General features: G+C 38.3%; 1 protein-coding gene across 1 annotated transcript; it reads right to left on the minus strand.

Annotated features, from left to right (window-relative positions):
- Window positions 1–1,858: 1,858 nt before the first annotated feature.
- Window positions 1,859–25,802, minus strand: PYGO1 (pygopus family PHD finger 1). Its single transcript, XM_019946803.3, has 3 exons — window positions 25,622–25,802; window positions 9,278–9,363; window positions 1,859–8,228 (listed from the first exon to the last, which is right to left on the minus strand). Exons 1-3 carry the CDS (start codon window positions 25,668–25,670, stop codon window positions 7,104–7,106), a joined length of 1,260 nt encoding a protein of 419 aa, XP_019802362.1. The 5' UTR covers window positions 25,671–25,802; the 3' UTR covers window positions 1,859–7,103.
- Window positions 25,803–26,943: the final 1,141 nt, after the last annotated feature.

Raw genomic sequence — 26,943 nt, forward strand, 5'->3', positions numbered from 1 at the left:
CAAAGCCAAGACTGTTCAACGCCTACTTGTCTTGATAAAAGTCAAGCATTTAAAAAACAGTTATTTTTCTCTTTAAAAACTAGCTTTATTTAAAAGAATCTGAAGCATAACACTAATAGGAAACAAACTTACAATACATATTATTCAAGAAAGCCTGCCATACATAATTTCTACTAATAGTAGGTCTATATACTGATAACATTCTTTATACAATGCACAAATGACATTTAGCATGATCCCTGAAAAGAATGGCCAACAATAACATGGACTGTTTGATAGAACCTCTACCCGTCTTACTATTTACCTACAGAATAAAAAACTAAAATGTGGAGATAAGTTAAACTCATCCAATTTTAAATTCTAGCACGGTGTTTAAGGAAGAAAGAAAAAGGATAAGAAGGAAGAAATTATAAGAGTTAAATATCTTAAAAAGAAAAATGAGAATTGGCTTACCATTATTTATAGTAATTATTAAAAAGTATTCAGAATTGAGAATTATTTGGTTTAATATTTGGAAGCCCTTAGACAGTTAAACTATCCATTATCTACTATATCCAATCAGTTACCAAGCCAATTTTATTTCCCTGAAAACTGTAACCTGTACATTAACCACATAAAGAACATAAACAATTTGGGGGTAACCTAGTCATTTCATACTTTATTCAGATTTTTCCACAAAGCAATTCATGAATCATTTAATACGAATACTTCTTTCAACTTCTATGATTCAAATAGAAACACAGTTCTAAAAGACTGTATATGAAAATACCAGAAAAAAAAATCCCTAACATGTAAAACTAAATTTTTAATACAAAAAAAGAAACCCATGAAAATATTGGGCATTCAAATAAAGTATAATGGGATTATGACACAGTATTGTATCTGGCATTTTTTAAAATTTAAGAACTGAATCAGATTTATTGTTATGTCAATTCTATCAACAGCTAACAATCAAATGTACAAAATATACCACAACAACCATGCCAAAAATGATGCTGTATAGAGAGATCATTAGAATAACATTGGTAGACATTAACCTTGTAATATACATCACTGATATAGTAAAACCTTGTTAATTCAGGTTAAATTGATAAAAGTCTAAAAATTTGAATATTTTAAAAGATATGCAGTTTAAGCACTCACAAGCATTCTTTTTTTTTCTGTTAAGCACGTAATTTCAAATATACAAATTTCCAAGTATTATCTATTACGATTCTTTTGGGTACTTAAGGTTTAATGACAAAAGAATGCTTTTAAACTAGTATTCTGAAATAAGTGTCTCTAAGAAGCTTAAAATTTTCCCAAGATTAAACATTTTTCTTTAAAATCTTGATTATGACTTTTATTAACAAATCTTTTCATCAGATAGTAGAAAGTAAACATTCAAGTCTTGTATCAATGGTTATAAATTGTAAGTAAATTAGAGGAGTTTTATGGTATTTTAATAGTTTATTAATAAATGAAGATTAATATTACTACTTATTTTGGTTACGGTGGAGTGAATGATATCTTTTTTGGTTGGAAGACATCAGAATAAGTTCAAAGTCTAATATATAATTTTAATGGTATGGGCTAAAAAAATTGAATATGCACTGTCAAATTAAGATAATTCCTTAGTAAATTATAACTGTAAGAGGAAGATCAAATTTTTAAGAAGTATTTATTGTATTATGAGTGCTATGAATTGCCAACACCAAATTTTACCCCTCTCTCCCATTTCAAAGACATCAGGCCATCTACTAACCCATAAATATTGATGTCTCACATACTTCATAGAGTAGCTTAAACATACCAGCATATGAAATAATTAGTATTACATAGTAATTTCCTTTGTCATAGGAATAAATGTTGGACAAAGTCTGGAAACATTTTATTTTCCAATTTGAATTACAGTAATTTTGCCACAGATCACAGCACTAGCGCATGTATTACTTTAAACATGCTCTAAGAACAAAACAAAAATTTACTGCAAAAATACATGTCACCAATGTGGAACACACTCAGATTTGTATAAAAGTACTGAACTAATATCCCAAAAAGAGGTATATGTAAGCAGTACATAAGGAAGAAATAGTTTTAATATGAAACAGTCATTTAAGTCACATACATCATGATAAGAAGCAGGACTTTCTTTTATAAAAGATATTTTAACTAACAAGCAACATCATCTACATCACCTACAGAACAAGAGAAGTACAGGTATTTAGAATAAGTTTTAATATAATTACAAGTAATGTGTTTCGACAAAATATGACAAAGACGAAGCTTATCCATTGGGTTTCATTAAAAGTCTTCAGTGAAAACTTTCTTCCCTTTATTTGCCCTAGACCCCTTGTCTTGGGAGATACTAATCCCATCCCTAGTCCCTTTACTCCAGGGATGCCTCTAAGCCCATCACTGTACCAAGAGTTGGAAAATTACAGATATAACTTCTATACTGCTTTATCAGATAAATGGAATAGAGAAAAGGGGGAAGTTGATAAAATTTGGAAATGAGAAGAAAATCTCTGAGTTCAGAAGTAGAGGAAAAGAAATTGTGAAAATTCTCCACAACCTAAAGGAGATTGGGAAGTACTCTCAAGAACGTATCAATTTGATAAAAATACTGCTTTCCATGGTGCCTAAATGTGGTCATATTGTATGAAATCAAAGATATTAAAGATTCATTCTGAATAAAGTCTTTAAAAAAAGAGAAATTTAATCCCACTTCATTATCTTTGTTCAAATCTTGCTGCAACAGACTGTCCCCTTAAAATCTAGCCAACCACAGCCAACAAAGAAATGAGAATTCTGATTAGAGGAAAGATATGAAATTTTGAAGTACAGAGCATCCAGGAAGGCACAAGGCAAGTTGGTTTATATAGCATTCCACTTGAGAGTTTAGGATGGGAAGAGGGCAACTGGGAAACACACCAAACAACTCAACCTTCCTGAACCGAATCAGAAAAAAGGAACGACCTCTGCTTCTTTCTCCTTCCTACATTGACTGATTCCCTAAAGAGGACTGAGCACTCAGTATGATACAACATTGTTAACTACATGATGGTGTAAATAAGCCTTTATGAGCTTCCCTAAGAATCTAATCATCTTATACAGAGTTCTAAACCACTATTTACAAATGAACTTTGGGAATCTGGATGCTTTTAAACTTTTTTTTAATTAAAAAAATCTTAAATAGCACAAATGTTCATGCATATGAAACCTTTATACACTGCAAAAAAGAAATCCAAAAACTCTCGAGCTCCCTTTAAAAATCATTGCTTACATATATATTTTACTATTACAAACAATTACCATAGTATGTTGGACAATAAGTACTAGCACTCAGTTTGTTCAAGACAAACAAATGTAAAAGAATATTAGAAGAAAACTCCTGATATTTTATCTGGATGATTAAAGTCAGCAGATTTCAGGGTAACCTATTATTGAAGTTTTTTTCCTACCACTAGGCAGAGTTGGGAGTCTAAACACACACACACACACATACACACACACACACACACACACACAAATTGGATTTCTTTATATTGTGTTCATCTATGAAGAATAAGCACTAGTACAAGAAAATCTTCAGTTTTATGTACATAATCTTCTAGTCTGGATAACAAGAATCATAATAGCAGTATGCTAAAGTATTTCACACAAAAGGAAAACATGGATCACAAATCTAATTCCAAGCACTCTATCTGAAAAATAATTTATTTTTCTATAGTAAGCTAAGCTGTCCTGCATTAGGGAGTCCAGTAGCATCTAGAAGCAAGTGGATCAGGAATTCTCTAGTGAAATGAACAAAGCAAGTTCTGAGAAAGGAACTGACACTTTAAAACTTTCTAGTAACCTAGCCTTGGTGAGAGAGCCTAGCTGCTGATAGCCAGGTTGAACTCTGGCAAAACTTGAGAATGTAGGAGAAACCCCAAGATTTCCTGCTCAATTGCATGTACGTGTGTCTTTGCGTGTATGTGTGCATGTGAGATGAGGCCTTTCAGTGATGGAAAAGGATTACACCAAAAAAGGTGCGATGCTACTGGAAGATTATGCCACCTGTGTGCAGTTATTTCCCTCACTGAGTATTTTTTAAATGTTTAGGACAGCTCATCACTTGTCTTAAGAAAGCCATATTGATTTGTATCATAGCCTTCTTTGAGTCACATTAGGCAAATTAATATCTGGCCATTCTTATAGTTCATCACTTTCCCTACCAAAAAGCCTCTAGATAACTTCTGACAGTGTTAATGTAGAGACAAATGTGGAACTAGTAAGAAAATTAATTCAAATACATGAAAACATTCAACAGCTATGAGTGTAGTTTGCCTATGATTCACTGTTAAAATCAACCACGGGTTTTTCTTCTGTAAATTTAACAGATTCGTATTTAAGTAAGGTGCTCTTAAGACCTAAATACAAGAATAAAAATTCACTTGTTTGTAAGTTTTTAAAAACAACTAGTTGGAAATGGAAAATAAAAGAATCACATTATAAATCAAGTATTTTTAGACTAACTTGGGAGAGGTTATTTCATTTTCACAAAACTACTAATAAAAGTGTAAGCAATAGAGGGCTTTAGAAACTGCATAATCAGTTTTAGCAATGAGCACAACTTGAGTACTACTGTGTAAAGTGTTAACTCCTGAAGACGTTGGAAGGTTCTACTCAGCATCTACCTAACTGTATTCAGTCATTAAAAAAAAACCACCATGATCTGATGCTAGAACTAGGCATATAACATACAGTGCATCATATCTTAAAAATCTGCAGTCACTAGGATTTCAAAAACAACATAATTAAGTCCTTAAACATTTAGAAAATTATGTATCTTTAACAAAAACTACAATGTAAGCAAAATGTGATCTTCGAGTATGCTACTGAACGTACCAAATGTCAAGAGTCAGCCCAAACTACTGCATTTTTACCTGCTTCAACTGGTAAAGTTTTCACACAAAGGAGTACCTAGTATTAGAGTTTATATCATTTCATTTCCTAAAACTATAAAGACATTTATATTACAACTATATTTAAAATATCTTGTACTCATCTCTAACTAGTCACAGGTAAATGGAGAAAACCTTATATTGCCTTGTACCATATGAAATTGCTGTTTCTGTAGGTCAAAATTAAAACACTACTTAAAAAAATAAGTTTTATTCAAACAAAATACACATCACAAGCATTAACAGTTTTCTTCTAATAGGACATTAAATATTTCATTTTTATAAAATTCATCATTTGCTAGGCTGTATAAACTGTTCAAACCCTCCAATTACTGTTTTTCAATTGGAGAATATGAAGTTTCTTAGAAAAATCTCCAAATGATGAAAACTATACCAGTTCACTGGATAAAGTTCTGGTGACTACACTGTAAACAACAGAATTGAATAATTCAATTAACTTTGCTTTAGTGGCTTGTGACATGTGACACCAGTGCTGTCATGTAAAAGTGTGGGTTCATGTTTATTAACCGGACTATAATCAAAATTTTCATGCATAATTTAAATTTCTTGGCAATATTGCTGCTGCTGTCATTTCACCAAGGTTTAAAGTATCCCTTTTGCAGGTCACCACGTAGTCTTCAGAACTTTTTTGGTCACAACGATGGTTCAAGTTTGGGAGATTTACCAACATCCAACCATTGTATAAATTATTATCAATTGTCATATAGAATCCTTTTTTTGGGTCACAGGTTATGATCCGCTCCAAAAACAGGCTTCTGTTGTTTCAAATCTTAATTAGTGCACCTCCAACTGTCTCCATTCTTAATCATCTCTCAAGAGAATACTCTCAGGTCCATTTTTACTCTTTCCCCAGTCACAGCGGAAACTCCTGTCTGCTGCAGGGCCTCGAACTGTGAGTAAGCTCTCATCTTGGCTCTTAATTGATCTTTGCTTAAAATGGATTTTGAACTCTTCTGAGGCTCATTTTTAATTTTCAGATCCCCAGAACAAGATTTTTCAACCCACCACTCTTTGGCCAGTAGAGCCCTCTAAGGCCAAATTGATGTTTCTACCTATCTCATTTGCAATATGTCCCTGGTTTGAAATGATATTAAGAAAAGTATTCACAATTCTTCTGAGGATACTGTATTATTTATTTCTCTGGAAAACAATAACAAAACAACTCAATAATCAAATTGAAGAGTGAAGAGCATAGTACTGTTATATTTCTAAATAGCACAACTAAAAAATCCTTTATGACAACTCTACTAATTGTCGTCAATTTTCAACTGATCTAATGTTAGCAATTTCATGTGGTACAATCCACAAGTTAATCAACAAATACTTATTGAACATCTACTATATGCTAACATCTGTCTCATATCTGTACAAACAGACATCCTGGAAAGACTGAGTTGATAATATGAAGGTCACTAATTTCAAGGACCCTAATATGGGACGAATCTGGTGTCATACTCTATTATTTTTTAAAACACTCATTGAAATGTATGCTTTCTTCCATGTTTTAGCTACATATATTCTTTCTGAAAACATGTTAAATGGATCCTCAAATATTTTTTTGAACTAAATATTTAATTTGATATTGCCAAAGTTCAGCACTGGAATACACTTGACCCTTGAACAACGCGGGGGCTAGGGGTGCCGACCCCCTAACAGTCAAAAATCTGAATACAACTTTATAGTCAGCCCCCCAAAACTGTGGTTCCGCATCCTGGAACTTAATCAACCGTGGATCATGTAGTACTATAGTATGTGTTTATTGAAAATCAGTGGGCCCAGGCAGTTCAAACCTCTGTTGTTCAAGGGTCAACTGATACATTTTTCAATGATTCTAACTTTTAAAAGTCAAAACTTGCCTACATTTGCTATATATTATCTTGAAGCTTCAAGAGGCTTTTATGTTCATGATTACAAACTAAAATTTACTTGTATATTACTTTCTAATGCACCCCATATACATTATTCTTATTTAAGATAGCAAACAAAAACAATACAAAGTTTGCACTAGCAATGAAGTGGTTATTAATAAAAACTAAAAGGTAAATAACTTTTCTGTGTGTGCATTTAAAAAAATAATGTAAAACATTAAAATCCTGTGTCACTGAACCTCTGTAATACACAGGAGAAAAAAACCACTGTAGTTAATGCCTGTGATTAAGCATCACTGCCCACTGCAGGGGGACCAAAAGTTTCTCTAGTGCGCATTAACTGGACATCTTTGTCAGCCATACAGGTATCACAGCCCCATACTGCTGATGCTTCTGCTGTTAGGAGGCCATAAGCTGTTTCAGTCATTCCAGTGCAGATCCGATGAAACCATTTCTGACAAGAGGCTTCACATAAGATGGCATCCTGATCATCATTCACTTCATTTGTACAAATTCCACAAGGATACACTGGGTCAGAAGAAGAATGCCCATGACGGCTTGGGTGGAGAGAGGATTTATTGCTTTTCTCAGTGGTGCATGTATCTGTGGCACCTCTAGGTTGTCGTGGATTATTCTGTGTCCCGTTGGCATGGCTGTTGTTTGTAGCTTCAGTGCTACTCGAACGGCTATTCTCTTGATTTACGACATTGTTTCGATTAACATTTTTTAATTCAATATTACTCTGATTCACTGTGTCATCCATATTTAAGTGAGGTGGATGAGCAGAGGAATTTTGATTAGCGTTTTTGGTTGCTCCTTGACTAAAGTCTTGTTTTGGGGGTGGTGCTTTTGCTTGACCAAAAGTGTTTGGGGGAGGAATAAAAGAATGATTAGATTCTAATGGAGAACTAAAATTTGAATTATTTCCAGGGACAAAGTTAGATGCCAAGTCAGGGTTAGATATTTGGCTAGCATTCTGTGGAGGAATCTGATTGAAGTTTTCAGCAGGATTTTGTCTAAAATGTTGATTAGGCATGTTAACATTCTGACTTAGTGCATTATTATAAGATGGGTTTCCGAAACTCGAATTATCATGTGGCCCAAAATTAAAAGCATGAGGTCGATTAAAACCCATGCCCAAAGGATTCTGAGGAAATGGGTGTGGCTGATTCCTGAGTGAGTAAGGACCACAGTATGGGGAAGACATTCTTGGAGGAACGTGAGGTGGCATTCTGAATGTGCTGTAGCCTCCAAAGCCAGGATAGCCAGGGCCAAGATATGGATTTGACGAAGGTAGTGGTTTATAGGAAATAGTATTGTAGTTGTCATCAAATGGATTAGCAGCCACTAGATGGTCAGAGTTTGGATTTGGTGGTGGAGCATACTCAGACAATGGAGGAAAAGAAGGCCCCTGAAATGAGAATGTAAAATACATGTTTTGGATCAAAGAAGTCATAAATGTTAACATTTATGAACTTAGTTTTAAATTTCTTTTCAAGTGTTACAAAAATTTAATTCTTCACCTGACCTTTCAATTCCAAATAATGTTTCTATTTATATTTAATGATAAAACTGTGTAGGTTTCTTTCATTTAGGAAAGGAAATAAGGTGTACTTTTTTGAGCTCAAATCAATTGTTACAAACTCTAGAAGTACTCAGCCTTCAAAAGAAGCTTCATTACCGTAATTTTCATTGAATATGCTTGCCTGTAACTCTAGAATCTTTCACTTAAAATTTTAACTGAAAATACCTTTATACCTCCAAACAGCTATAAAATGAAATAACAGTAAACAGGATCTAAATTTCTTTCCCTAGCTTAACTTCAGAGAGTTAGCTATTAAAGTATTCCCAAAGCACTAAGGCCTAGGCCTCAGACTGGAAAAATAAACTGCCAGTTTTAGTCACAACTGCAAGCTTAACAGTGTGGCCAAAATGGAAACAGGTAATCTGTACACATTTCATAGTTACTTGCAGTCTTTATAATAAAAACAGTGCTTCAAATTTACAAAGGATAAAACCAAGAAAGTCTGTATTTATAACTGTTTATTACAACCAAAGGTTTCAGACAAAAGATGCTTCCATCATGATTGCTTCATGATATGTACATACTACTGATTTATTATAATAGTTGAACATTACTCCAAGTTAAACTTGTGTCCATATATTTTTAAATCTTTTCATAAAAGTACAGGCATCTATTCCTTTTAAATTAGCTTTAAGAGTAAGCATTTTAATTTATCTGCCTACACTTCCTTCCTGCAATATTCACTCTAGGCTTACAGTCCAATAATAGCCACTAGCTGCAAAGCAAAAAAAAACCCAAAAAACAAATCACTGCAGAAGTCACTACTAGGTTCTGAATTAGGATAGGAAACAAAACCCACGACGAAAGTTAAATTTACCTCATAGCCTGATCATATCAGTGAAGAAAAACTGTTATTAAAGAAAATGCCAATTTACCTGGGTATTTGTCTTGCGCTTTTTCTTATCTGGGCTTCCTAGTTGTACACCTGGTCCTCCTAACCCATCCAGTCCACTATCACCACCTAAAAATAAATAAATAAATAAATCCAGATAGTATTTCTACTTATAAGTGAAATTTATATCTCTCATAGCAATATGTATTATAGCTACCTGTTAATATGTTTTCTATTTTTATTAGATAAAACAATATTAAGCTCTTATTATCTTTGTTCTCCAAAAAGTCTTCCCCATAATCTCAGCCAGAATCAGTCATTCACCTCTACCCCATAGCATTTTTTATTATTCTTTCAGTGAAAAAGTAATTCTCCATCCCACCCTCAAACCTTCAGTCATCTGGTTTCCTATCCCTGAAGCAAACACTGTTGCTAGTTTCTGATCTATCTTTCCAAAGATAATCTAGATAAATTCCAGTATATCTCTGGGGAGTACACAAACAATGGCATGCTTAGTATGGAACAATGGTCTGTACCTTGCTTTCTTACTTGGAAATCATTCCATGTCATTACATATAGAACTGCTCCATTCTCTAATAACTGAGTAGTTCACAGTATGATTATACCATAATTCATTAAACTAGTCCCCTCCCTATTGATGGATATTTTGATTGTTTTCAAACCTTTGCTGTTCTGCAATGAAAATCCACGTATCAATGTCTTTACACTCATGTAAAAGTGATTCCTAGGACTGGAATTATGGCATCAGAGGTATGTGTCTCTTAATTCTGAAAGGTATTGTCAAAATACAACAATGTATGTGAGTATGATTTTCTCAATATGATCAAGCAAAAGCAAAAGCTTGACTGTGAATCTAAGAAGTTCAAAAAAACATGGGATTTTCTTCCATTAAAAAAACACACTTTTTATTACAGAGAATTCTGAACATATACAAAAGCAGACAGAATAAAATTATGTGCACATATATGTAGATACACATTTGTAGTAAACTATAATACATATCTGTAATAGATTAATAAATAAATAAATCCAATGAGTTGACAGAGAATTATAGGAGACTTGCTCATACATGTGGATTCCGAGAAAGAGATATTTAAACTGAGTCCTAAAAGATGATAAGAAATCTCTCATATGAAGAGCAGAACGAAAAGCCTCTAGGCAGAGAGAATAAATAGAAAGGAGCTTGAATGTGTCATCCTGTCTGAGACATTTAAAAGAGGCCAGTGTGTTACGGAACTCTGGAGAGCACCTTTAGAAGAGGCTGAAGAGACAGGCAGGGACCAGATCATTTTAGAGTGTCATGAACTAAATGCTCGTGTCCCCGCACAATTCATATGTTGAAACTCTGCCCCCTAATGTGATAGTATTTGGAGGTGGGGGCTGTTGGAGGTAATTAGGGTTACATTAGGTCATGAGGGTAATGGGATTAGTGGCCTTCTAAGAAGAGAAAGTGAACTCTCTCTCTCCACACCCCCTTCCTCCCTTCCACCCTCCTTCCTCCCACATGCAAACAGTGGGAAAGGCCGTATGAGGACAAAGTAAGAAGATGGGCGTCTATCTACAAGCCAGGAAGACAGCCCTCACCAGGAGCTGACAAACTAGCTGGCACCTTGATCTTGGACTTCCTAGCGCCAGACTGAGAGAAAATAAATTTCTGTTGTTTAAGCCACCCAGTCTATGGCATTTTGTTACGGCAGCGCGAGCCAACTGAGACATAGAGCCTTATAGTTTATGGTAAGGAATTTGGATTTTATGTTAAGAACAGTGGATGATCATTTAAGGATTTTGGGCAGGAAAGTAACACGATTTATGTTTTTAAAAGATTACATTAGCAATTGTGCTGAGAATAAATTGGTGATGGGAATGGGGTAGAAGCAGGGAGACCAGTAATGATATCTTTACAATAGTAGTTCAGGAAAAGTAATGGTACTTGGCAATAAAGAGAAATCAGCATGCTGGCGATAGTTCCACACATAAAAATGCAAAGCAGATTTCTGTAAGAGCTATTTAGAAGAGGTTTAAATATTGTGGAGGTAAAAAACTATGACAACAATAACAAAATTTTAGTAAGGATTCTGGATGTTAAATTAATATCTAAACATCAAAAGCTTTCATATTATAAACTATAACCAGTTAAAAGATAAAGTAGAAGATAAGCTTTCATTAACAGGAACAAAACTAAACTAAAATAGCTAGCAATAAATTTAAGAAGTGCACAAGATCAGTATGAACAAAAACTTTTTAAAAGCCCTATTGAGGGACAAACAGGAAGACTTCTAATAAGTGGAAAGGTACTCCCTGTTCTGGCTAGCCATCTAGAACAAAATAACACTGTTTTTATTTAGCTCACATATTATCCCAGATAGCCTGGTTGTGCCCTCCTCAGAGACATCAGCACCTGGTGTCTGAGTCCCAGGCCCATAGGGCCCATCCTCTAACCCCACAGGCATTCGTACCAGCCTAAGCAGCACCCCCTTCTCAGAGACCTGAGTTTAAACTCCACAGGGACCCTCTTGTGAGTTTATATATTTTAATAATTCCAACCTCTTTCCTATGTCCTTCAGCCTTAAGAATGGTAGCTGCTTCCCACAGTTGTTACCTCTGTAAAAACTTTAGTATCCTATTTTGCCAGTTTAATATCTGTTAACAATACTTTATATCAAATTCTTTCCATTAAAAATAACTAGTCTGGGGCTTCCCTGGTGGTGCGGTGGTTGGGAGTCCGCCTGCCGGCACGGGGGACACAGGTTCAAGCCCTGGTCCGGGAGGATCCCGCATGCTGCGGAGCAGCTGAGCCCGTGCACCACAACTACTGAGCCTGCGCTCTAGAGCCCATGAGCCACAAACGCTGAGCCTGCCTGCCGCAACTACTGAAGCGCACCCGCCTGGAGCCCGTGCTCCACAACGGGAGAGGCCACCGCAGTGAGAGGCCCGTGCACCGCAACGAGGACCCAACACAGCCAAGGACAAATAAATAAATAAATTTAAAAATAGCTAGTCTGGTTTCTGTCTCCTGGCTGGACTCTGACTGATACATATTTCTAACACCTCCCAGGCTGAAAATAGTATTACTCCTACGTTAACATCATTCCAGAGATTTAGCTTACTATCTACCTACCTACTTTTCCTCCTGTGTATAAATTTGTGATAGTAATACCTTTACAAAAATGGGCTATTATTTTTTAAATAAAAGCATTAAATTTTAACTTTATTAGAATTTAATAAAGGAAAAAGAAATAAATTAAACTGAAGAATACGCTAAATGTTTCTTCACCAAAAGAGAAATTTTTGAAAATAATTCTCTAAGGCTAAGAAAAGACAACAAGAAAAACATTAAGTTGGAGAAATTATGGTTTTTCTTTTTTCAATCTTTAGATGGTGTCAAGTGACTTCCTGCTTTGAAAGTTGAGGATAGTATAGTATCACATCTTATTCTTCTTTTTCCCTCCCTAAATTTAGCAGGGTATTTTCTATCTCTAGATTCTTCATTTCAGGTAAATTTTCTTTTCTCATATCTTTGAATACTTTTTTTCCACTCTATTTGTTCAGTGCTCTATTTCAGGGGTACTAATTATCATTATGCTGGGGAGATATTTTAGCTCCATACCTATTAGCTCATCTGACTAGTCTTTTTCATCTGCACTTAATCTGATTATCTGAAGTTTTTCTATTATGTAACTTAACTGTTAACTATCTTTATTCTGTTTCTAATTTGTTCTCTATATATGTTGTTTTAGTCAATTTATTTCCTTAGGTCTGCAATTTACCCTTCTTCTGTGTTTTAATATTATCTTGTCTTTGAGCTCTTATTTTATTTAAGTTCTACAACTTGAAGTACATGTGAGTTATTTCCTTCTGTCCTGTAGGTTATGGGTTCTTCATCTTCTGCATGCTCTTTCTCTTCTTATTCTTTGTGTCAGTTCACTAGTTTGCTACAGTATGTTTACATAATTATCATGCTTTTATTTTTATCTTGTAACTTTGCCCAGACCTTTTAAGCTCTGATTTAATGTGCATAACTTTGACTCCCTTTTATTCTTATCTAAGATTGTTTGCCTGGCTTAGATGGCTTGCATCTATTGAGATAATCATATGATGTTTTTCCTTTACATTATTTATTTTTATAAATTTATTTATAAATTTATTTATTTATTTATTTTTGGCTGTGTTGGGTCTTCTCTAGTTGTGGCGAGTGGGGGCTACTCTGTTGTGGTGCGTGGGCTTCTCATTGCAGTGGCTTCTCTCGTGGAGCACCAGCTCTAGGCGCACGGGCTTCAGTAGTTGTGGCACGTGGACTCAGTAGTTGTAGCTCGTGGGCCCTAGGGCATGCAGGCTTCAGTAATTGTGGCACTCAGTCCTAGTTGCTCCGCGGCATGTGGGATCTTCCTGGACTAGGGCTCGAACCCATATCCCTTGCATTGGCAGGTGGATTCCTAACGACTGTGCCACCAGGGAAGTCCCCTTTACCTTATTTTAATGTTGAACCCAGCCTGACATTCCTATGTTAGTAAACCCAACTTACTAATTTTTATATGAATGTTATATTTATGTGACTGGATATGCTAATATTCTCTTTATAATGCTTGCCTATGTTAGTAAGATTAACCTGTTGTGCTTCCTTGAAACATCCAGGCTCTTAATTCTAAGATTTTGTTAAATGCACATCTACCTAGTAGGGGGGTGCAGTAACCCATTCACATGGGAGGATTCCGTTGAGTCCTCTGATTCAATTTGTATCCCTGAAGGCTTCTTTTCTGTCAGAGAGTCCTTTAAAAACAACAACAAAAACTTCCCGTTTCACTCATTTTTTTCTTACTCAAAGGAATGAGAAGACAAGACTACTCATTTAATTTGCTTTTCTCCAGACTTGAGGTTATTAGTAATTCTCAAAATTTTGTAAATCACCAGCAGCTTCCAAGGGGCAGGGATTGTTTTAGAAGCCTAAAACAGTGATCCAGATTTCACCCTGTTCCAGATTTATGTTACCGGGCAATGCCACTTCCCTTGTTTGCTGCTATCGCTGACATTTTTGCTGTTTTTTAAAACTGTTTTGGTTCATTTCACTTGAAATTTAGAAGAGAATCTGTACGGTAGCTTTGTTCTACCATCTTAGAAGTTTATATCTGTATCTATGTTCTTTCACTTAATCTTCATAACAAACCTATGAGGAAAATCATCCCCATTTTAAAAAAAGAAAGAAAAAGAAATGGAATTGTAAAGGTACGGATCATACCCCTGGTAAAAAAGCAGCTCTGAAATCTAAAACTAGTATTTGTTTTTCTTTTGCTTTTAGGTGTACAATTCAGTGGGTTTTGGGCATATTCACCAGGCTGTGTAACCATCACCACTATTTAATTCCAGAACATTATCAGCACCCCAAAAAGAAACCCCATACCTGTTAGCCATATAATGTGTGGCTTTTTTTTTTTTTTTTTTTTTTTTGCGGTACGCGGGCCTCTCACTGTTGTGGTCTCTCCCGTTAAGGAGCACAGGCTCCGGACCCGCAGGCTCAGTGGCCGTGGCTCACGGGCCCAGCCGCTCCGCAGCATGTGGGATCTTCCCGGACATGTGGGATCTTCCCAGACCAGGGCACGAACCCGTGTCCCCTGAATCGGCAGGCGGACTCTCAACCACTGTGCCACCAGGGAAGCACCTAATGTGTGGCTTTGAGTTTGGCTTCTTTCACCTAGCATAACATTTCTGACGTTCAACCATGTAATTTTATATATTAATATTTCATTCTTTTTTATGGCTGAACAATATTCCACATTATGTTTATCCAGTCATCAGCTGGTGAACATTTGGGTTGTTTCTATTTTGGAGGGACTATGAATAATGCATTTACGCATATGTTTTTAAATGAATGTATGTTTTCAATTCTCTTGGGTATACACCTAGGAGTGGAATTGCTGGGTCACATAGTATCCCTATGATTAACATTTTGAGGAACTGCCCAACCGTTTTCCACAGTGGCTGTACCATTTTATGTTCCCACCTCTAAAGTCTGACAGTTCTAATTTCTTCACATTCTCCCTAAGATTTATAGGTTTTTTTTTTTAAATATAGTGACTCTAGTGAGTATGAAGTGGTATCTCCTTGTGCTTTTAATTTGCATTTCCAAAATTACTAATGATGTTGAGCATCTTTACATGTATTTATTGACCATTTCTTTATCTTCTTTGAAGAAATGCCTATTCAAGTTCTCTGCCTATTTTTTAGTTAGAGTGTTTGTCTTTTAAGTTTTAAGAATTCTTTATGTATATATTAAGGATACTAGAATCATCAGATGTAAAACACATAAGTTTTTAATTTTGATGAAGTTCGAATTATTTATTTTTGTTTTGTTGCTTGGATAAAACTAGGTTTATCTGCTTCTAATATAGTAGTTTGCCTCCCTAAGATCTTATACATATACTGTCTTCCTCAGTGGCCCACAAAAGGCAAAAATGGAAACTTCTGGTTCAAACTAAAGGAACTCCTATCTTAATATAATCAATAAAAAACACTGAATCACTATGTTGTACACCTGAAACTAATATAATATTGTAAATAAACTAAACTTTAATTTTTTAAAAAACTATGAACAGGGAAAAATATAAACATTCATTAAATTATAGTTGTGACCATTAAAAAAATCTTTAATAAAAAAATGATAAAGGGACTCCTATCTTTTAATTTTAATTTGACATGGTAATCCCATTTGAATAGATGGTAAGTAAAGAACTAAGAGAGAGATCCAGTGCACTCCTCAAGGTCATTCATTCAAAATCATATGGTTCAGGAATGGCTAAACTACTTAACCAATGTATAACTTTCAGTAGCCTATATACACTGAACTAATGAGTTCATATTAACAATTTGTATGCAGTTTTCCTTAACAGTATATACTAACATACTGAACAGAGAAATGTGTTGTTCTTGAATCTGAATACCTAGAAATTCTGTGGAAAAGAATTAGTAATGGACTTGAGGTCAAATAATAAAGTGGCTATATAAATAAACAAAAGGTCCAAACATCAAAGTCCTGTCCTTCCTAACATTTTTTATGGGTATTTCATTATAACAAAAGTATCAACAGAAAAAGGTAATTCTTAAAAAATAAAAAGTTATTAACAAATTAGTCTCTAATCTAGAATATATAAATTACCATTCACAGCATTATTAAGACTACTGAATAATTATAATTTTACTATTAAAATGCTGTAAGTTAAAGATGGACAAAACGTACTCTTAATGGTTAGTATCTACCATCTCTGTTCATTTTCTAAAACTTTAATGATAATTCCTGTATTTACTGTAAGGCAAAACTCTGACATTTGGAATCAGTTAAATAAATTCATTATTTTCAAGTAATCTGTAAGCAAAACCACCTAAAATTCTTTTTTGAAAATTGAGTTTTATAGTATTAGTTTTTTATTTAAGAGTCTAATATTTCCCTCCATAAAACAATCTTCAAGTTCCCACTGGTCTCAGTTGCCTCACTTATTGTTCATCTAAAAAGTTAACTATGTAACATTTCCAATGGCTCTGACTCTTGGCCTTACCTAGGTCCCTCCCACTGCTATATGTAACACTGGTGGTTCTGTCATCTCCATGATGTTAGTAAGTACTGTTAGATCAGATTCATGGTCATTGGGGCTAATCAGAATATAAGCTACCAAGAATTTCTGTAATTATTACTCTTTAAAAACGAAGTGCAAGGGGAGGGGAAAGTAGTGGTCATAAAGCTAGTTATTTAGGTTACCTTAATAACTTTTGGTACCAAAGCGTCTCTCTATCTGCTCTACATATCTGCTGCAGCTGACTCTGCAAGGTAAACCATGAACATTCAGCCAGAAGGTGAGAGTTGTGAAGCACAGAACCAAGAAAACGGGAACTTCCAAATCTTGTTGTAACAGTGGCTACTCTGATCCTTCTGTTAATAATTGAATTTCTTCAACTCATCTCTTCACTCCTACCTTCCCAGAGCCCTCCGAATGCACAAGGCGGAAGAGAAGTGGGAAAGGGTGATACCAACAATAGAAAAAGAAACCTCTCTCATCTTAAGTTAAGGAATTTTATCTATATATTATCACTTTTCATTATGCCAATCAATCTCAATTAAGCACAAAAATAGTTTTACCTCTCCTTTCACCCTTTAACCTTTATTTAGAGCTGGAAGCTTAAGTTGTTTCTCTACTTGTAGTCTTAGAGGAGAGTCCAACCTACTAAATGATACAATTTCTTCCCCATCTAAAGACGCTACAAATCAATGATCTTTTCATATGAAATCTGTTTGTAAGTATAAAATCATTCTTTTATTTGTAAGTACTTTTTATTTTGTAAAGAGCAGATTATTTACTTTAGGCCTTTTATGCATTTTTTTTTTTTTTTAGGTCTAGTTACAACTTCTTTATTCTTCCTATTAAAGACTCAATCTATTCTGGCCCCATGTCCTTAAAAGGGAGTGAAGGCATTATTCTGTACACTAGATAGCAGTGTGCCTTTAATATATTTAAATTTTTCCTTTGTTAAACTCACTTTATTCACAATAATGGTTTGGTTTGTGACAGTGACTGTCCTCATAAGTAATGTGACTACATTATTTTAAAATATTTTATAATCAACATTTCCCTTTAAAGAGACTTGCTTCATCATTATTCCAAATAAGTGTTTATTTTAATATGTGTATGTGGTATAAGGATGTATTCTAGGCTCATTAAATGACTCAACCCAGGTTTGTTTTCCCCCAAAATTCGTATGTTGAAATCCTAATCCTCATTATGATGGTATTAGGAGATGGGGCCTTTGATAGGAGATTAGGTCATGCGGGCTCTGCCCTTATAAAACAGATCTGGGAGAGTTAGTGCCCTTATATAACAGACCTGGGAGAGTTCCCTAGCCCCTTCCGCACGTTAGGACAGAGTGAGAAGGATTGTTGTCTATGAACCACGAAGTGGGTCTTCATCAGACACCAAATCTGCTGGCACCTTGATCTTGGACTTTCTAGCCTCCAGAATTGTAAGAAATAAAATGTTTGTTGTTTACAAGCCACCCAGTCTATGGTATTGTTACAGCAGCTCAAACGGACTAAGACAGTGCCTAACACATTGCCTGGCACACAATGGGTACTCAATTATTAGTTTGCATTTTGCTTTCCTTTAGACTAAACTATACCACTAGTGCACTTCATTTCGGCTTCTATAGTATTTATCATCCTCTCAAAATATCTAATAGCCAGCAGTGTCAGCACAATCATTGGACACTCAAGTATCGGTTTTTCACAACAGCAGAGAAGTCTGGGATATAATGTCAGTTTACTCTACCATTTACTATGGATGTGAACATCTTAGCTAACAGCTTTATCTTCACCTGAAACACATACTTCTGTAATACTGGTCTCTACCATGGAATGGAAATATTGTGAATTAATATGTGAACATAGGGCTTCCCTGGTGGCGCAGTGGTTGAGAGTCCACCTGCCGACGAAGGGGACGCGGGTTCGTGCCCCGGTCCAGGAAGATCCCACATACCGCAGAGCGGCTGGGCCCGTGAGCCATGGCCGCTGGGCCTGCGCGTCCGGAGCCTGTGCTCTGCGGCGGGAGAGGCCATAGCAGTGAGAGGCCCACGTACCGCAAAAAAAAATTAAAAAATAAAAAAAAAATGTGAATATAGTATTGTATGAATTCCATTAAGCATTTGGCAAAATGGTCTTATATGATTGAAGTGAAAAAGACATTATTTCCTTTTAGAATGCAAGGCAGAAAGTGTCTGCTATGTGATGCCCCAAACCTAGATCAATCTGGGTATGTAATAAATACTAAATTCAGAAAGCCCTCAACATCAGTGATTTAAAGTTTCATATATTTGTGGTTCTTGTGCCAGCTGTTCGCCCCAAACTAATGATCTTTGCATTCCTGAGGTACATGAGGTTTAAGGCTGCTCACAAAGGTAAAGCTTAGAAGGGTGGGTGGATGGCATCCAAGTGTGAAGCTGACTCTACACAATAATGTCAATACCTCGAATAATGGCCAGTATTGGTGGAGCTGAAGCTTTGAGGATGAGTATCTTACCAAAGTCGGGAAAAAAGAGGGCATGCCTAGCAGAAGGAACAGAATGTGCAAAGAAAAATTTAAAGACATGAGAGATCATGACAACATCTAGAGAGGAAATGTGACTATTTCAGAACTGGAGCATGGGAGACAAGGGTAAGCATTTCATGGAATAGGAAGGATGGAGGACTAAGTGGTAGGCCTGGGCCAAATAAAAATATAAGAAGGTTGGATTGGGCTAATATAAGAAGGTGGGATTTTTATCCTAAATGCAATGGGGAACCAATGAAGAATTTTACAAAAAAGAGTAACATGACTAAACTGTGTTTGGGAAGAATTATAGCAATGGAACATACCGGCTAAGATTTGGGGCCCTAGAATTTAAGTTCTAGCTTTGCCACTTACTAGCTGGGTAAACTTGAATATGTTACTTAACCACATATTACTTAACCTCTCTGAATATCAATTCCTCAATTACAAACCTAGAATGATGATATCAGCCAGCTTATAGGGTTATTGAGAGGATTAAGCAAGATGATCCATTTAAATTACTTAGCAAACTGCTTGGTAAGTACTCAATAGATGGTAGTTACTTACCACCAGCAGTAAGTAACAATGTGCAAAATGGGTTAAGAAAGACAAAACGGGAGGCCACTGAAACCAGTGATAGGGTTATTATAATAAGCAAAGAGATAATCAAAACCTGAACTAAAGAAGTGGTTGTGGAAAGACTGAGGAGATGATGGGTTCAAAACATACTAAGGAGACAGATAATCTGGGACAGTGCTGAGTTGCAGTGGGGCATGGGTTTGGATCACTAGATAAATGATCTTCATCAGGTTAGGGAATATGGGAGAAAGAACAGGCTGGAGTTCTCACAGATAGACACCTTTCATTCTACTTGTTAACAACAAAATCCATTTATCTCCCCCTCATAAATTTATTCTTCCTGTTATATATCTGACACCATTCTCTTACAGTTTTCTCCTCTACCTCTCTGGCTACTCCTTCGCATTCTGTTTTTCAGGGTCCTCTTTCCCCTTTTATCTCCTAAATGTTAGTGTTCCTAAAGTTGCGTTTCTCAATGCTTTTCTCTTCTCACTCTTCACTCTCTTGGGTGAGCTCATCTACTCCCAAGGCATCAATTAGTATTCACATGTTTACTGATAACTTCCAGATCTCTATTTCTGGCTCAGACCACCCGCCTCAGTCCAAACCACGTGTATCTGTTGCACACACTGCAACATCCCAGGGGGATATTCATTCAATGTGTTGAAAACCAAACTCGTTTCCCTGACACTCTGCCTAGCCCTTACATATGCCAATTAAAAAACAAAACAACAAAAACCCCCAATCCTTTCCTGCAGACTTTCTCTCATCAGTTCTTTCCCTCAATTCTGTGACTGTAAATTATGCTTCCTCTTCAATCTTAATCCAAATCTTCCATACACTTCTCTGATCAAGATGGTCTATATTTTTTAGTACAGTCTACTTTTAGCACTTCTGTGACATTTTTGTGTTACTATGCCATTCTAAAATACATGCTTACCTCTCCAATGTCATTTCTAACTCTGGTTAAAAGTGTTTCATCTGAGGGTGCACAGTCTTTTAAAAGCAGATAGCTACTTAATCACTTTTGCCTCATGACTAGAGAAATTTCTACTTTTACTAAAGAACTATCATTTGTTCATAGTCTAGATGGAGTTATCTTGATACTGTATAGTGTTCACCATAGTTCTGATATGAGTCATTAAGTCTGCTGTCTTAACTTCTTCAGGCAAAATCAGTAATAAATCAGACATAACTGTATTTGAAACAATAAATGTGGCATGTATGTTTAAAAAAAAAAGCATTTCATCTGAAATGAATGCTTCAACTTCCTTATTCATCTCTAAATTTGTTTTTCTTCCTTCATTTTCTCTTTTTTTCCCCAAGACTAACTCTTCATTTGCATCCTTGTTGCTATTCCTTCTCTCATATGCAGAAACCTGATTTATGAGGAGTCTTGTCTGTCTAATGTCCAGCTTCCACAACAGCGAATACCTAGCACATGGCAGATATTAAAAAACACGTACTGAATGCTTTATTAATGAATTATCCTCTCTTTCTGTTGCTTTTTCAGTTTCTCCCCTCTCCTTCTAAATCAGGTTCTTTTGTTTGTCTACTAATATGTCTGTCATTTTTCAAGGGAGAAAAAATAAAGAGAACCCATACAAACTTCCTCTTGACTCTCTTTCCAAGTTATTGGCTATGTCTCTCCTTCTATCACCAAGCTTCTTTTAAATTATATCGTCACCACTTAATATTCACTACTTTGAAATGTAGTTTTCTCCCAAAAATGCCTTCTCAAAATCACCACTAACTTCCTAGACCTTTTTCTCATCCCTCATCCTCCTTGCTGCTCTTTCTACATCATTTAAAACAAAGGAACACCCACCACTTCGTAGAACTCTCCTCCAGGAGGCCTTCCTTGACTCCCTTAAAGATAGGTTATATACGTTCCTTTATTTCCTGTAGATTATCACAGCATTTATCATGCTGTTTGTAATTGATTACTTATTTGTCAGTATCCCAGACTACACTAAAAGTTCTTGAAGACAGGTATTATGTCTTCTTAATCAATGTATTCTCACTGTCTGGCACTATAACTGCCCAACAAATATTTGTTGAATAAACGAATGAATAGCGTCATCAGATCAACACCTAAGAGTTCTAAAAATACTGGATAATGGGAGTGTTGGTTAGAATAAGGAAAAAGGGCAAGTAAAAGTGGTGGGAGGGGCTACAGACAATCCGAAAGCAGCATAACGATACGAATCAGTTCCTTCATGTATTCACTCATTCGTTCATTTGGTATTTACTGTGAGCAAGGCAATTAGGAAAGAAACAGAAGGATAATCAAGATATTGCACCTATCCTCATGGATCTGTCTTACAACCCAGGGCTGAGGGTTTGGGGAGTGGTAAGAACTGGTAGGAAACAGGAGTAAGATACTTTGCCATTAAATAGCAATTGTGAATCTAATATTAAAATATCAGGACAGGGACTTCCCTGGTGGTGCAGTGGTAAGACTCCAGGCTCCCAATGCAGGGGGCTCGGGTTCGATCCCTGGTCAGGGAACTAGATCCCACATGCATGCCGCAACTAAGAGTTCGCATACCACAGCTGAGGAGCTGGTGAGCCACAACTTAGGAGCCTGCGTGCCGCAACTAAGACCCAGCGCAACCAAATAAATAAATATTTTAAAAATTAAAATTAATAAATAAACTATCAGGACAAGTTTGGAAAACCACCGATCAGCTTCCTCTAGTCCACTTACCTTCACAATCTAGGTCTACCAGCAGCAGTTCTCAAACTTTAGTGTACATAAGGAACACCGGGGGAGCTTGTTAAAGATGCAGAGAAATCTCTCAGAAATTCTGATTCTGTGTGTCCAGGAAGCTACATTTTGAATAAGCATCCTAGGGGATTACGATGCTTTTGGTCTACGAAGTCCTTAGTCATTCACATTGTCATAATTTTGCCATATCTGAGTTATGTCTATAATATTATTTTCTAGTAATTCCTTTAAATTTAAAAAAATATATAGGTCTTTCTCTATATATAGAGAAAGATATGTCTATTTATCTACATCTTAGTCTTATCCTAAGCAAAAGGTTTGATAGCTTATATTTTTGATAATACCCATGAAATAACCATTAAAAAGTCTGATTATATATATATCATTGGATAAGAAACAGTTTGAGAAGCACTGTTCAAGAGATTATGCTCTGCAAACACCACATTCTACGTGCAGTCTGATGATATAAATTATAACTAGAAGCTCCAGGGCAGTGAAGTTCAGCAGAATTGTGCTTCGGAAGAGCTCATGTAGATAATCTGGTACCTTTTATGGATTATAAAATAATTTTAAAATGTTTTAAAAATTAATGTTCTAATTAGTACAAAATGACATAATAAAAACCCCTCTTCATATTGGCTTTTTATTTTAAAAAGTGCTTTGTCTTTTATTTTGGTACTTGACTCTCAGAATATTCTTGAGCTGACACCTAAGTCAACTTCCAACAACTAGGGCATCAAACTTAAAACCAGCAGTTGTAATAAAACAAAGACAGATCTGTAGTCTTGATGCACAATAAAATACCCATCAATTTTATTTAAAATTACATTTGATTAAGACTGATAATTGAGTTCAAAGGTATAAACTTGATAAAGCTTTCTTTTCCTTCAACCCCAAAGTAATTTTTAATAGTAGGCAAAATAACATGGCAAACATATCAAAGAAATAACTATCTCACAAAGGTCTATTCCTTAAAGGCTTTGGCAATTCATAACAACAAAGAGAAAAGAAAGTTGAAATAGAAAACCTTCACCAAATGAAAGATTGTGCTATTAAGCCTGTAAAAACAATATCCTGCTCTAAATTATGTTTTTGCTTAAATGGCTAAGAAAATCAATCTCTAACTAAATACTCAAGTGATGTTATTTGGATATCACATTGTCACTGTGTCACAAGCCAGTTCTATAGGTTTAATCTCTAGTCACAAGGAACAAAAACATAGATGAATGGCTGTGGTCCTTGATCTCTACATCACTTAAGTCAATTGGAAATTTACCTTACTACTTACTGATTTATAAAGCACTTTATCCTGTTTGGATGAAAGGATTATTTCAATAACTTCCTAACTAGCCTCCCTGCTTTAGCCCTTGTTCTCTACAGTCTATTCTCCGCAGAGCAGCCAGTTAAAAACATAAGGCAGGGCTTCCCCAGTGGCGCAGTGGTTGAGAGTCCGCCTGCCGATGCAGGGGACACGGGTTCGTGCCCCGGTCCGGGAAGATCCCACATGCCACGGAGCGGCTGGGCCTGTGAGCCATGGCCGCTGAGCCTGCGCGTCCGGAGCCTGTGCTCCGCAATGGGAGAGGCCACAACAGTGAGAGGCCAGCGCACCGCAAAAAAAAACAAAAAAACATAAGGCAGATCACTCACTCTTCTACACAAAATCATCCAGGCGCTATCTCAGAGTACAAGCCCAAATCTTTTAAATGGCTCACAAGGCCAATACACATTCACCCCATACTTCAGCTCAGCTCACACTACTCTCCCTTTGCTCACTCACAATAGCTTCTTTGCAGTTGCTTGAACACACTAGGCAAATTCCAGACCCAGGGCCTTTGCACTTGCTGTTCCTTTTGCCAACACTGCTATTCCCACACATATCCATATGGCTCTGCTCTGTCACTTCCTTTGGGTCTTTGCTCAAACATCATCTTCCAGCTGAGCCCTCTTATACATAATTGCTACCTCTCCACCCCCATACATATTTTCTAACCACTCTCCCTGCTTTGATTTTCTCCATACCACTTACCATTTGGCATCCTATACCTTTTATTTGTTCATCATTTGTTTACCCTACAAGAGTGTGCATTCCTCCTGGGTGCAGATGGTCTTTTTGCTTTGTTCACCGCGGTATCCCAGTGCCAAAAACAGTGCCGGGCACACAGTAGATGTTCAATAAATATTTGCTTACTGAACAAATAGTATTACTTCAGCTTTGGGACTTTCGGCCTGAACCCTATTGAAAGCTGGAAATAAGAGCTGGAGGATACTCCCCAAATTTCCAGACGGCACTTGGGTGTCTGTGAACTTACATGCGTTATCTTTTGTCTGGCACATCGTTCCCTCTGATACTTCTTAGATAGTAAGGCAGCAGGAAAATTCCTAACTAGTGTGCAAGGAAGAAGCAAGCCAGCCGTGTATAAAACTGATTTGGGGCGATTTGATTCTTATCCATAAGCCAATAGAGAAAAGCCTTTTGAATGAATATAGGTTCTCCTCTTAAGCCTAAGGAAAATAAAGCTGTATGTTTGTTGTCTTTTGGAGAATGGGAAGGGGGGCTGGGAGAGACACGGAGGCCCGGCACACCTTCTGCAAGAGCGTCAACTCCAGTGCGGTCCAACTTACTTTTTGGGGGGGGGGGGGGGGGGAGGGCATCGTTCGTGGTCTCTGCCAGGGGGTGTTTCTTTCTCACCCTCTGAGCTGCCTATTGTGCTGTGTCTGGCCAACGAGGTAAGGTGGGCGAGGAGCGGGGTATGAAGGGATGCTGAGTGCGGCTTCAACTGCCTCCTAACACAAAGTCGGGGCGGCCAGGGCTCGGCACAGGGGACGCGGCGGCCGCGCGCCTCCGACCGCAGCCCGGGCCCCGGGGCGCAGGCGGGACGCGGGCTGCACGGAGTTAGGCCCGGACAGAGCCCCGTTGCCTCCCGGCCGGCGGGCACACGGCCCCCGCGCGCCCCGCTCCCCCCGCTCCCCTCAACCCGGCGCCCTTCTCGGTTACCTCGAACTCTCTTCAGCGAAATGGGATCCTTCTCCTGTTCTGCTGACATTACAGACCGCAAAGCATGACTCCCCCCCAGGCCGCGGGAATTCGGTCTCTTTGATGCTGCGGCGGCGGCTCCTCCTCCTCCTCGCGGGGCCGCTGCGGCTGCGAGGCGAGCCTCCGAGGTGAGGCGCGGCCGAGGGCGGTGGGGACGCGGGCCGACTTTGCAAAGTTTGGGAGGAGGACGAGGCCTCGGGGCGGCCGGGCAGCGTGCTGGGGCCACCCGGGCTCAGCGGCGGCGGCGGGAGAGCGGCCTGGGGGCGGCCCCCCGCCCGGGGCCGGCGTGTGCGGAGGACGAGTGCGCCGCCGCCGCCGCCGCCTCCTCCCACTCCTTCTTCTTCGCCGCCGCCGCCGCCACCGCCGCCTCAGGAGCCGCTGACAGGGGAGGCGGGAGGCGGGCGGCCCGGCCCTGGCGGCGCACTCACAGCGCCCTCTGAGGATGAGGTCTGCGCTCTCGCCGCTCCCGAGTCGCAGACACAAAAGCCCCCAGCTTAGAGCCGCCTGCAAAACCCGCTCTGGGGCGGGCGAGGGACGTGGCGCGGCCCCGCGGCTTCCCCGCCCCGAGCTCCCCAGCCCCGCGCGGGGACGGACTTTGGGGGGCGGGGGCCGCTGCCTCGTCCCGCGGCGCCTCCTGCAGCCGCCGCCGCCTCGCGCTCCGCCTCGGCCCAGCCCCCACGGCCCGCGCGCGCCTCTCGCTCCACGCGGGGCTAGCGGGCCCGCGGCCCTGGGAGCCGGGGCGGGCAGCGCGCGCCGAGGGGCCGCCCCGCCCAGCCCCGCGCCTACAGGCGCCCGGCGCTCCCCCGCCGCCACCGAGCCAGAGGACGCTCAGCTCGGCGGCCGACGCACCCCGGCCCGGCTTCTGCGAGGAAACTGCATCTCCGAACTTCTTCGGAGGCCGCAGCAGGCATCTTGGCCTCGCGGCCAGGGATCTGAAAGAGGAGTGTATGAGCCGAGCAAACTTTGTACGCGGGAGCTGGAGAGTTCTCGGCGGGCAGGCGGGCAGGTGGAGACCCAGATTCCCCGACTATGTGTCAGTGATCTGGACACCTGTTTGTGGAATGCCCCAACTGCAAGTTTTAACGACCCGATTCTTCAAAAAAGAGCGATGCGTAATTAATACAAGAAAGGGGGATGGGTGGAAGCGGTGAGGCGCCGGGACCTGATGTAGACGTTAAATTTTAGGAGAAGGATCTCCTCGCCCCCATGTGATTGTAGATTGTATTTGGTTACTGATTCCACATCCATCGTTTAGGCTGTGTGACCTGAGGCAACTTAGGTAA

Source organism: Tursiops truncatus, chromosome 2 (genome assembly GCF_011762595.2).
Source record: "Tursiops truncatus isolate mTurTru1 chromosome 2, mTurTru1.mat.Y, whole genome shotgun sequence".
Taxonomy (NCBI): Eukaryota; Metazoa; Chordata; class Mammalia; order Artiodactyla; family Delphinidae; genus Tursiops; species Tursiops truncatus.